The sequence below is a fragment of the Mauremys mutica genome, chromosome 1 (genome assembly GCF_020497125.1).
Source record: "Mauremys mutica isolate MM-2020 ecotype Southern chromosome 1, ASM2049712v1, whole genome shotgun sequence".
Classification (NCBI taxonomy): domain Eukaryota; kingdom Metazoa; phylum Chordata; order Testudines; family Geoemydidae; genus Mauremys; species Mauremys mutica.
The window spans coordinates 309239499-309252055 of NC_059072.1; the positions used below are offsets into that span (position 1 = coordinate 309239499).

General features: G+C 44.2%; 1 protein-coding gene across 2 annotated transcripts in view; it reads left to right on the forward strand.

The window, feature by feature from the left end:
* Positions 1-4196, forward strand: part of VPS36 (vacuolar protein sorting 36 homolog) — a 34099-nt gene extending 29903 nt beyond the window's left edge. For both annotated transcript variants that reach the window (XM_045014755.1, XM_045014745.1), the window contains exons 13-14: positions 1153-1229; positions 1312-4196. In XM_045014755.1, the coding sequence (XP_044870690.1) occupies positions 1153-1229; positions 1312-1405 (171 nt within the window). In that variant the 3' untranslated portion in view covers positions 1406-4196. The remainder of the gene's footprint in view (positions 1-1152; positions 1230-1311) is intronic.
* Positions 4197-12557: the final 8361 nt, after the last annotated feature.

A 12557-nucleotide genomic window follows, 5' to 3' on the forward strand; every position in this document is an offset into this window, starting at 1 on the left:
AAAGGGTGATAAGGGGGAAAGGAGTAAGAAATTATATTGGAAATTAGTTAGGAGCACACTTGAGAATAGCTTCCCAAGTGCAGTAAGATTGTTTTTTGAGGGAAGATGAGAGGAAGCCAGCGTGGGGTTTGAAACAGGGGCGTGGAATGGTTTGAGTGGCAGGTGAGGTAGGAGAATCAAAGGGGTCAACAACATAGAAGCTGAAGTTACTTGGGATAGGTGGTTGGGAAGGAAAATTATAATGACCCATGGGCCATATTAAGTTGTGCAATGTACTCAGTATGCTCTGTGTTTCACCCCTAGGTTTCAATGGTTTAGCTTTACCACATCTGAATATAGGGCCTACTTTGATATGAGAGTCTGTAAAGGGTAACTCCAACATAATTAGAAATTGCAATGGATAATGCAGAATAAATCTCTCAAATTATGAGGGGGCAGGAGAAGGCATGTATGTGTGGGTGCGGAAGGCTGCTTGAACCTGCAATAATGGAGAAATATAAGAACAATTTATTTGCATGAAAACACGGTTTCTCCTGGGCCTGCTAAAGTCCTGAGACCTAATGGAATGCTGGTTTTCACAAGTTAATACCAGCAGTGGGCTTTTTGAATTAATTAACCCCAATTCCCCACCCTGCTTCTGGGTGACGTCAGCTTCTAAACTGAAGACCCTCCAACTTTGGTGCCTTTCATTTCCTTTTCCAAACTTCATTGTTTACAAAATCACTTAGGGAAGACTTAGTGTGACTGTGCTGTATAACTATTGATTGCACAAGTATATTGCTATTTATGGGCTATTTTTTTCCCCACCCACTTCTCCCAAGTTATCTTTACACGTACACATATGCACACATGAAAAAGAGACACACGGTTTCATTTGTTTGACTAGTTCCTATACTTTTCTGCGTTCTTCCTTTTTCATCTTAGCACATTTCCGGAACGCTAAATAGTGTATTGGACGAAAATTGCTTTTTTTTTTTTTTTTTAAACAAAAATGCAGATAAAGCAGTAGTCTTCACTAGGTATTTGTTACCAATTTGTAACAGTTAACCCTCTGAACCAAGACTGAACTAAAATAATGGAGAAAATTATTTCGTTCTGTAGTAGAAAGGAAAAGATCACACTATTTTAATGCCATGCTTTTCTCTCTGATAGGTATCTGAAAAGGGTTCTCTTACAGCTGAAGAGTTTGCCAAGCTTGTGGGGATGTCTGTTCTTTTAGCCAAAGAGAGGTAACTATGATAATTTTTAATAACTCCTTGATTATCATATTGCCCTTACCAAATATTACAAATGTTCTTTCTCTTTCTTCAGGCTGCTTCTAGCTGAAAAGATGGGCCATCTTTGCAGAGATGATTCAGTTGAAGGCTTGAGATTCTATCCAAACTTATTTATGACACAAAGTTAACGATATTGTAGTTCATGCATGTTTATCATGTAATGGTTGAACACAAGAGAGCAGAATGGGGAGCCCTTCAAATGACAGATTTTAAGATTTTGCTTTGTTAATCAAGACAGTGGTGAATATTGTGATGAAAAAGCTTTTACAGCTATTTCAAATGCTGAGTGGTCCTATTTGGAATGGAGAGGAATGTTACAGAAAGTAACAGGAATCATGGACTCAGAATCATCTGATCTCAAATTGGCAAGCTGACATACACTTAGTCAGTGTAAGTTTTACTCTATAGTCCATTTATCTTTTCACTTCAGGAGAAGTGAGATGATGATTTCACAAGAGTTGAAGTGGAGGAAAAATCCTTTGTGGTCTGTTTGCAAAGGCAGACAGAACATAGAACACTGTCATTTACTGCATACAAATGATAGCAAGGAAATAGAAGTGTGTATATACCAAAGCAAGCTTCCTCTCTGTACTCTCCAGCTTCAGTATATTTTTTGTGTCTGTGAGTTCAGATCAGAGACATATATCCATAGGGATGAGAAATGTTACATGGTTTATGCATGTTGAGGTCTGAGGAACAAATCAATATTGAATGCTCCCTTTTCCCAGGAACTATAAAAAATTTTCCTAGCAAGGATCCCAAATTTTGGGAGTCGAAGCCCAGGGAATTCTTTATAGATATAAATGACCTGCCTTAATAGAGACTAATCTATGTTATGAAAATCTGGAAAACATAGTGTTTAATGTGTCATGTCTAATGCTAAATAGACAAACAAGAAGTATTGTGAGTGCAGAGGTCCTCCTTTCTTTGCTCTCCCTCCCCAAAAAAGCTTCATTATGTTGCTGTTTGTGTGTGCTTTTGCCAGCTCCTTTAGATAGTGTTGAGGGAAATCAATTATTCTGTCACTGCATCCTGTCCAGCAGCATAATGACCTGTTTTTCATTTCGGACTTCTAAAGAAAAGTCATTGATCAAAGCTGCTTACCATGTGTCTCTTGGAGAGATGGTTTGTTAACTTGCATAACCTTAGTCTGCAGAAACCAGTGTTTTAATATTAAAAGGAAGAACAGAAAAACCCTCAGGTTTAACAGTCGAGGTATAAATCCTTTGTTTTTACCTGTGCTGTGGATTTACAGAATTCAGTTGCACAGCCCTAATTTTCTGTAACCCCTGTGGATTTGTATATTAGTTATATGTTTTAGAAGAGCTAAAGTTACATAAATGATGGTAAGTGGTGTCAGAGGCCCACATGACTTAAGCTTCCCCCATAACCAGATTATGATATATTATTGCAGAATTCAGTTCAAAGTTTGGATGAAGACCACATTGATGTAGCTCTGAATTAAAGATATGGCAATAATAATGAGATGGAAGTTAAAAGAAAGGAAAGAGAGAGGTTCTTTTAATTGTCTGAAAATATAGAAATCTTACAATATCACCACAGTTTGGTCAAGGTTGAAGGGTTACCCAGGCTCATGTTTTTGATAGAGGTATGAAATGTTACTGTTTACCTGTTTGTTTTCCCATGTACCTCTGCTTTAAATTTGCTTTGGTTCTTCTCCCACGCCTTCATTGCAGGCTCTTGTAGGATGCTCATCTGGAGCAAAGACATGCTGTCCCCTAGTGCATCTCCCTAGTTAGCTTTCATGCTGTGCTCTCTTAGGGCACTGTTCTCCTTGCATTTCCTCAAGTGTAGGGGAGCCAAAACTCATTGATCAGGCAGGGAAAGGAATTACACGGGGAAGAACTGGTACCAGGGCATTCTCAATGCTCTGTACTCTCTCTGCAGCAGCTTTGTAGAGATCCAGATTTATGGGTGGGGAAGGAGGGACCAGTTGAACTCCACCACATTCTCTTTTTTCACCTCCCCCCAGTAAACAACAGGTTACTGCGGACAATGTACTCTCAAAGAGTTGAAGAACTGAGAGGCAGAGAGGACACCTAAAGTGGATGTTCTTGCTGTCAGTGTTTCGCTGGAGAGCCATGAATGTTAGGAAAAGATCCACTGGTTTAGCTGGCTGAAACCTTCATAAAGGGGCAGTTTTTCCTCTCCACAGCCATGATGAAAGTGTAAAAAGAAAATACTAAATTTACACTCCTAGTGTCCATTCCCCTACTCAGGAATAACCCATATAGAGCCCTTAGTTTGTCTCAGTTGAGCAATAATGGTACAACATACATCTTAGCGTTAGCCTTTTGGTACTTCCTTGGGCCTTTTCTCAAGATAGGGCCCTTTTCTTTGTATAGGGAGAGAAAACTCCATGGGTTAAATTATGTTGCTCATTTAGAATTTAATTGTATATATTAGAAAATTGTTGCCACAAAGTAATAAAAATAAACTGATTTTCTTAATTTGTCTATTTCTGTTTTCTAAATGCTTTGGGGAACTTTGAAGCCACAAAGTCAGAGGCCTGGAAGTTTGGTAGGATAAGTTTTTAAATGTTCACTGTCTCAGATTGTATCCTTAAGGATAAGTTACTATGTATCTTTGAGGACTTCAATAACTCAGACATAGGTTAGGAGTTTGTTATTGAAGTGGATGGGTGAGATTCTGTGGCCTGCATTGTGCAGGAGGTCAGACTAGATTATCATAATGGTCCCTTCTGACCTTAAAGTCTATGAGTCTATCTTTTGCTGGAATTTAGTGGTTAGACACATCTCAGCATAAGTGCCTTGTCACACTTCCATCAGGAAGCGTATACTTCTGCAGAGCTCTAAACATTTATTTTTTAGTCCCTGAGTAGCCACTCTTCCCACTGGTACATAGTTTAGGGTTCAGCACATGGAACCTCGGGTCTGATTTTGGCCATAATTGTTATTACAAATAAAGGATTCTTTCTATTAAAAAAAAAAGTGTTTGGAAATATCTCTTGAGTGACAACAGCAGGATACAAATGATCATCTGCAAATTCCCCAACAGTAAGCTCTTCTAATAGTTAAAGGAACTCTGTGCAGCAGCCTGAGTCTGCACAGGGTCTGCTGCTTTTGATTGCCTGGGTAGACTTACACCCCAATAATATAAAAGAGCACACATACTCAGAAACATATTCTAGAGTCGTGGGTACCAGCACTTTCAGAGCCTAGGGCCAAGACTTCCTAGCTCTTTGATTTATAAATCCAGATACCCACAGGAAAAGGGACTGATTCCAAGATAGGACTTAAAATTTTCTTTTAAAAGATTGCAGGGAGAAACTGTTTGGTTCTCTTATTTCCATGAGCACTCTTAAAGTAAACAGGGACTATTTGCAATGAAAAATCAGGGCATAACTAATTGTCACATATATAAGAATATATTCAGTTTGGTTTTACATTGTAGGTGTTTAGTGATTATGTAGGTAGAGTTCTTTTCATATGCTTGTTTAAATATGACAACTTTAGATTTCCCCCCCCCAGTGATAAATGTTTTTTATTAGACCAATTAAGATAATGTCAGTTGTGCCAAGTGAGGACTGCAGAATTAAGAATTAGAATCCTGCAAGCCTAAAACAGGCTTGATCCACCACTTGTTGAAGCTTCTGGCAAAACTCCCATTCACCCCAATGGTGCTAGATTAGTCCTATTGTCTAATATACGGTAATAAGCCCCAGTGAATTAATCACTTAAAAAAGAGGAATATATTGAGTGGTTGTGATACCATAGAAACAAAGGATTGTTTAAAGGACATGGTGAAATAACACAAAATGTTTTGGCCTGTGCAATATAGACAAAGGGTTACTTGAGAGTTAGGGGAAACTGGAGCCAATATGAATAAAAGATGAAGTGGTGGGAAGGGATATATAATTATGGTTCTGTAATATTGCCACTTTCCTTTTCACTTTAGCTAGCCTCCCTTCACCTATTATTATCAACCCTGTGCTTTTGTATTTTGAGAGCTTCTTACTATTTGCTAGACCAGGGGAGGCAACCTATGGCACGCAAGCTGATTTTCAGTGGCACTCACACTGCCCGGGTCCTGGCCACCGGTCCGGGGGGCTCTGCATTTTAATTTAATTTTAAATGAAGCTTCTTAAACATTTTGAAACCTTATTTACTTTACATACAACAATGGTTTAGTTATATATTATAGACTTGTAGGAAGAGACCTAAAAGGTTAAAATGTATTACTGGCACACGAAACCTTAAATTAGAGTGAATAAATGAAGACTTGGCACAGCACTTCTGAAAGGTTGCTGACCCCTGTGCTAGACCATTCCTTATTCCTTTATAAATGTAGGCTTGGATATGCTAGAAATTTCATCAACTTGAATCTTGCCACATGTCACCAGAAGTAATGCTTGAACAATTACTGTTTTTGATATTTCTACAGTCCTGTTTTTTGTTTTGTTTTTCAGGAATATTTTGGGAAAGCGATAATCTTTCTCTTGGGTTAACTTCCAGCAGGGACCGTAAACTATTTAAGGGCAACCAGCTTTAATGATAATGAACTAGACATTTTGTCTGCTGCTAGCCAGCTGCCTCAAAAATCAGTGCTGGTCAAATAAGTTCTATGAAAAAATAGTTCCTGCTAAAATTTAGTGCTTTAACAAAATTAGACATCAGTTCTTAGCATGACAACATGTTTGTTATGTGCAGACCTAAGCAAGGTGCTATGAACAGAATAATAATCTTATCTAGGTTTTCATACTGTGCTCATCACTCTGTTATCTGAGTACCTTACAATTTCAGCCAAATGATCACAAAAGGAGAATTTTGCACCTTATTGCAAACTTTTGGATGATATTGCTTTTGGCAGAGGAGATGATAAGCAGAGAGATTGGTATGAAGGAAGCATGAGCGGGGGCTTGGGGGGGGGTAGAAGAGTTGGGTTCTATTCTTGGTTCTGTCTGTAACTTCAGCTAAATCTCTCAGTGAATCAGTTTACCTAGCTATAAAATGGATATAAAACCTCTGTCATGCGGTGCCTTGAAGATTACTTACTGTTTTTAAAGCATTTTTATATCACTGGATGAATGGCACTATAGAAGTGCGCAGTATTATTGGTAAAGTATATTGCCAGGTCTTAGGTAATAATTGGAGATATACCAATCTCCTAGAACTGGAAGGGACCTTGAAAGGTCATCTAGTCCAGCCCCCTGCCTTCACTAGCAGGACCAATTTTTGCCCCAGATCCCTAAGTGGCCTCCTCAAGGATTGAACTCACAACCCTGGGTTTAGTATGCCAATGCTCAAACCACTGAGCTATCCCTCCCTTCCAGACCCTTTGAATAACTATGAAAGAACTAGATTGTTTTCCTAGGTATTTGTGACTTGAATGGCTACTGCTTGTGCTTTGCCATTTAGTGTTGTTAGAACTCCACAACATCAAGTGAGATTTGAGAACTAGACCCCAAAACAAACAAACAAAAAAACTTTTACAGGTACTAAAACGTGAGTGGTCATCATGGCTGCATAAAGAAACCACATGTCCATCAGTTTCCAGGGGGAAAGAAATGACTAATGTTAGTAGCATGTATCTATGCTTGGGTTGTCTAAGTCAGGATGATGAACTTGGGTTTGAAAGGTCTTGCTTTATTACTGCAACACTTTACTCTCTGCTTTCCAAAAAATTGTCCAAATTACTATGCAAGTGTTTATCTAGCTTTCTGAATGTTTCTGACAGCACTCCAGATGGCAGTCTGCCTTTGAAGCTTAAAACACCCTGGACCAAGACTAGCATATGGAAAAGATTTTAACTTATGCTGATCAAAATAGAGAGGCTTTCACAATGAGTGAACCTGGGAAAGGCGGGAACCCAAAGGAATTGCTGGATAGTTAGATGAAAGTTAGCAATTGCATGAGTTCAATATTTGGGTGAGGCAAGAAATACTCAATGTTTTTGGATGCTTTATCTTCCTAATCATTTGAATAATATAACTGTTAAAACCCAAAACTTTTTTTGCATATTTTCAGACAAAAATATAAAATAAATTATGTTCATGTTCTTATAATATGCCCATCACCATAGTATCTGAATGCCTGAAAGCAGAAATATTCTTTACATATAACAAATATTGATAGATTTAAGCAGATTGAGAGAGAGATGTAACCCAAGCAATAAGGACACTAGTTTTAGCAGTGACCTGAGGTACATGGGGTCAGTTCATTGCACAAAACAGAAGGAAGAATTTGCAATGTCTTTCTGTAACAAGGTAGTTTTACAAAGGGTATGTCTACACTACAAGAGTAGTTCGATTTAACTTAGGTCGAATTTGTGGATTCGACCTGATGAATTCGAATTTGTGTATCCACACTAAGGACACTAATTCGACGTTGTGAGTCCACACTAACGGGGCAAGCGTCGACATTGGAAGCGGTGCATTCTGGGCAGCTATCCCACAGTTCCCGCAGTCCCCGCTTCCCATTGGAATGCTGGGTAGAGCCCCCAATGCCTGCTGGGGGAAAAATGTGTCGAGGGTGGTTTTGGGTAACTGTCGTCATTCAACCGTCACTCCCGCCCTCTCTCCTTGAAAGCACCAGCGGTAACTCTGTTCGCGCACTTTTCTGGTCAGTGACAGCGCGGACGCCACAGCACTGCGAGCATGGAGCCTGCTGCAATCATCGCTGCACTTATGGCCGTTGTCAACTCCTCGCACCTTATCGAACACCTCTTCCACAGTCAGCTGCTGAGAAATCGGGCGAGGAGGCTCCGGCAGCGCGGTGAGGACATGAAGTGTGAGAGTGGCACAGACCTCTCACAAAGCACGGGATCCCGCGCCGCGGAGATCATGGTGGCAATGGGTCACGTTCATGCTATGGGACGGCGATTCTGGGCCCGGGAAACAAGCACGGACTGGTGGGACCGCATAGTGCTGCAGGTCTGGGATGAATCACAGTGGCTGCGAAACTTCAGGATGCGTAAGGGCACTTTCCTTGAACTGTGTGACTTGCTGGCCCCTGCCCTGAAGCGCCAGGACACCCGGATGCGAGCAGCCCTGAGTGTGCAGAAGCGAGTGGCCATAGCCCTCTGGAAACTTGCAACGCCAGACAGCTACCGTTCAGTAGCGAACCACTTTGGCATGAGCAAATCTACCGTGGGGGTTGCTGTGATGCAAGTAGCCCACGCAATCGTTGACCTACTGCTCTCAAAGGTAGTGACCCTGGGAAACGTCCAGGTCGTCATAGATGGCTTCGCCGTGATGGGATTCCCAAACTGCGGTGGGGCTATAGATGGCACTCACATCCCTATCCTGGGACCGGCCCACCAGGCCAGCCAGTATATTAACCGAAAGGGCTACTTTTCAATGGTGCTGCAAGCACTGGTGGACCATAGGGGACGTTTTACCAACATCTACGTCGGGTGGCCGGGCAAGGTTCATGACGCGCGTGTATTCAGAAACTCTGGTCTGTTTAGACGCCTGCAGGAAGATAGTTTCTTCCCAGACCACAAAGTAAGTGTTGGGGATGTGGAGATGCGTACAGTGATCCTCGGGGACCCAGCCTACCCGCTAATGCCCTGGCTCATGAAGCCCTATACAGGCGCCCTGGACAGTGACAAGGAGCTCTTCAACTACCGGCTGAGCAAGTGCAGAATGGTGGTGGAGTGTGCTTTCGGATGTCTCAAGGGGAGATGGAGGAGCTTACTCACTCGCTCGGATCTCAGCGAAACCAATATCCCCATTGTTATTGCAGCTTGCTGTGTGCTCCACAATCTCTGTGAGAGCAAGGGGGAGACCTTTATGGCGGGATGGGAGGTTGAGGCAAATCGCATGGCTGCTGATTACGCTCAGCCAGACACCCGTGCGATTAGAAGAGCCCAGCGGGAAGCGCTGTGCATCCGGGAGGCTTTGAAAGCTAGGTTCCTCAGAGAGCAGGGTAACCTATGACTGTCCAGTCTCTTTACAGAGAAGCTGAACCTGCCCCTGTTTCAGTTACTATTGACTTTTTTCAGCGGTTACATACCCCGTTCACCAGGTTTCCCCCCTTCCAACAGACGTTTAAAAATAAAGTTATTGGAACATTTTGAATTAACAAAGTTTTCTTTACTAACAAATTCTCGTTCAAGGGTTCCAACAGGGACGCAGACTGTGGTGGGTACGGTGTGCAGTGATGTACAGACCGCTTCTACACTCGAGGACTGACAGGCTCCTGCTCCTACAGCGGTCTCTGGGGGGAGGACAGTTACCGGAGGGTGTGCAGGAAGGGGTGGGTTTGCAGGAAGGGGTGAGGGGTGTGTGGGAAGGGTGAGTAGGTGTGGGGGGATGATGGCTCTGGCTGGGGCTCAGGGCATCGGAGAGGTTCATGGCTAGGGTGGAAGGGCATGGTAAGGGCAGCCTGCCTTGCCATTTGTGGATGCCAGGCGCTCGGACCCTGGGGCAACATACACCTCCCAGACTGACCTGAGGCAGCAGACACCTCGCAGAGTGACCCGGGTGCCTAGTGACTGCACTCTGTGACCTGCTGTTGATCCTGCCCCCATGTCTGTACCCTGTTAATGGTGGCTGTCCTATGCAATTAACAAACCCCTCCCCCCCCCTTCACACAAAGTCTTCTGCAAAGAAACATGACGGAAACAGTAATGAACAGCAAACTATTTTTAATACTCAACTACACAGTTGGGGGATGAAACTGGGATTTGGGATCGGGTGAGCCAGGAAGGCAAGCAATTCTCATACTTTAGGGAATGAGAGCTGTTTGGTACATGAGCGCTCTGCTGGGGTGGAGTGACAGTTTTCACGGCCCCTAGCGCCCCTCCTTCTTGTGATTTTGGGTGAGGGGGGGACAGGACTTTGTGGCGGGGGAGGGCGGTTGCAGATACAGTTCAGGGGGGCTCTCTGCTCCTGCCTGCGGTCCTGCAGAACATCCACAAGGCGCCGGAGCGTGTCCGTTTGCTCCCTCATTAGTCCAAGCAGCGTTTGAGTCGCCTGCTGGTCTTCCTGCTGTCACCTGTCCTCCCGTTCGCTGTGTGAGCGCTGCTGCTGAGAGAGGGTCTCCCTCCACTGGCTCTGCTGGGCCGCCTCGGCTCTGGAGCAGGCCATCAGTTCAGCAAACATCTCGTCCCGAGTCTTTTTCTTTCGCCGCCTAATCTGTGCCAGCCTCTGTGAGGGGGATGCCGGGGCAGTTCGGGAAAGAGCCGCAGCTGTGTGATGTGAAAAAGGAAGTGATTTCCTTCCAAAGATACATGTTTGCGAACACTGAACACAGTCTACTCAGTTTCTGTGAACAAGACCATACAGGGCACCTAATCTCATGTGCTCTCAGGACAAGTTCGAATTTTCGGCATTCGCTTTCATTGCCTGGGGTCTTGCACTGGAGATCGGACAAGCGGGGCAGGACAGCAGAATCCGTGTAGCAGCCAGGCCTGGTAAGCCGTAAACTTTAGGCTGCTTAACAGTTAATGGATAGCAGTGCCCTCCTGCTGCAGGCAATCTGGAAAGCATAAAGTCTGACCCTGTTCCAGCCCCTCGCGGCTGTCCCCAGGAAAGATCCCTGTATGCTTTTCCTCTGCAGCCTCCAACACGTGGCTGTTAAACGACGGTCATTGTTATGCAAAGGAAAAGTCAAGCATTCACAATAGTAACATTAAAGTAATTCCCCTAATTAGATGCAGCAGTCGCTGAGCGAGATCACCCTGAGGCGGGTCTCCAGGAGAAACAGAGAGCGCATGCTGCGTGAATCCCTGCACAGACCAGGGCCCTATGCTGCCATGCTGGTCGAGGCAATGCTCCCACTATACCTGAGGATGGCCTGGCGCGGAAGAGTGTGCTTCCACGGAGCACCCAATAAGGCACCTCTCCCCAGGAACCTCCTGCGGAGGCTTTTCGAGTACCTCTCCGAGAGCTTCGTGGAACTGTCCCAAGAGGATTTCTGTTCGATCCCTATATGCATTGACCTTTTTATATAGTTTTTATTCCTGTTTTGTTAAAAAATAAATCTTTACATGTTTATAGCACTTACCGACTGATCCTTCCCCTGATTCGGAGTCCGGGTTAACGGCCGGGGAGGGTTGGTAGGGGATCTCTGTGAGGGTGATGAAGAGATCCTGGCTGTCGGGGAAAGCAGTATTGTAACCGCTGTCGCCTGCCTCGTCCTCCACAAACCCTTCCTCATCTTCCCCATCGGCGAACATTGCCGAGGAACTGCCCGTCGACAGTATCCCATCCTCAGAGTCCACGGTCACTGGTGGGGCAGTGGTGGCAGACCCACCGAGAATGACATGCAGTGTCTCGTAGAAGCGGCATGTCTGGGGCTGGGCTCCGGAGCGTCCGTTTGCCACTTTGATTTTTTGGTAGCCTTGTCTCAGGTCCTTGATTTTCACGCGGCACTGCGTTGCATCCCGGCTGTATCCTCTGAGTGCCATGGCTTTGGAGACCTTCTCGTAGGTCTTTGCATTCCGTTTTTTGGAGCACAGCTCCGAAAGCACAGACTCATCGCCCCACACAGCGATCAGATCCAAGACTTCCCGGTCAGTCCATGCTGGGGCCCTCTTTCTACTCTGAGATTGCATGGACTCCTCTGCTGGAGAGCTCTGCATCGCTGCCAGTGCTGCTGAACTCGCCACGATGTCCAACCAGGAATTGAGATTCCAACTGGTCAGACAGGAAAAGGAATTCAAATTTTCCGGGGGCTTTTCCTGTATGGCTGATCAGAACATCTGAGCTCGGACTGCTGTCCAGAGCGTCAACACAGTGGTGCACTGTGGGATAGCTCCCGGAGCTACTAAGTTCGATTTGCATCCACACCTAGCCTAATTCGACATAGCCATGTCGAATTTAGCGCTACTCCCCTCGTCGGGGTGGAGTACCGAATTCGAACTAAAGAGCCCTCTAGGTCGAATTAAATGGCTTCCTGGTGTGGACGGGTGCGCGGTTAATTCGAATTAACGCTGCTAAATTCAAATTAAAGTCCTAGTGTAGACCAGGCCTAAGTATCCATTTCTTAAGTGCCCTTCATAATAGTATCTAAGTGCTCTCTATAAATCTTGAGTATGAGGAATATTCATAAATGCAGTAGCTTCAGCTTCATATCTGCACTGCAAATATTAGAGGCTGCTGCTCTGGCTTACCTGAAGCATTTTATTGCTATGTCTTCAATTTTACACCTCAACGCTAAGAAGGTTTTTGAAGATTCTTCCCCTGGTACCTTCCCACTCTTAGACAACAACAAAAACATCTGCATTATTCAAGCACGGGGCTTACACTTAAGTAAATAAATCAATATTTATAAGCACCTAATAGAAGCGGAC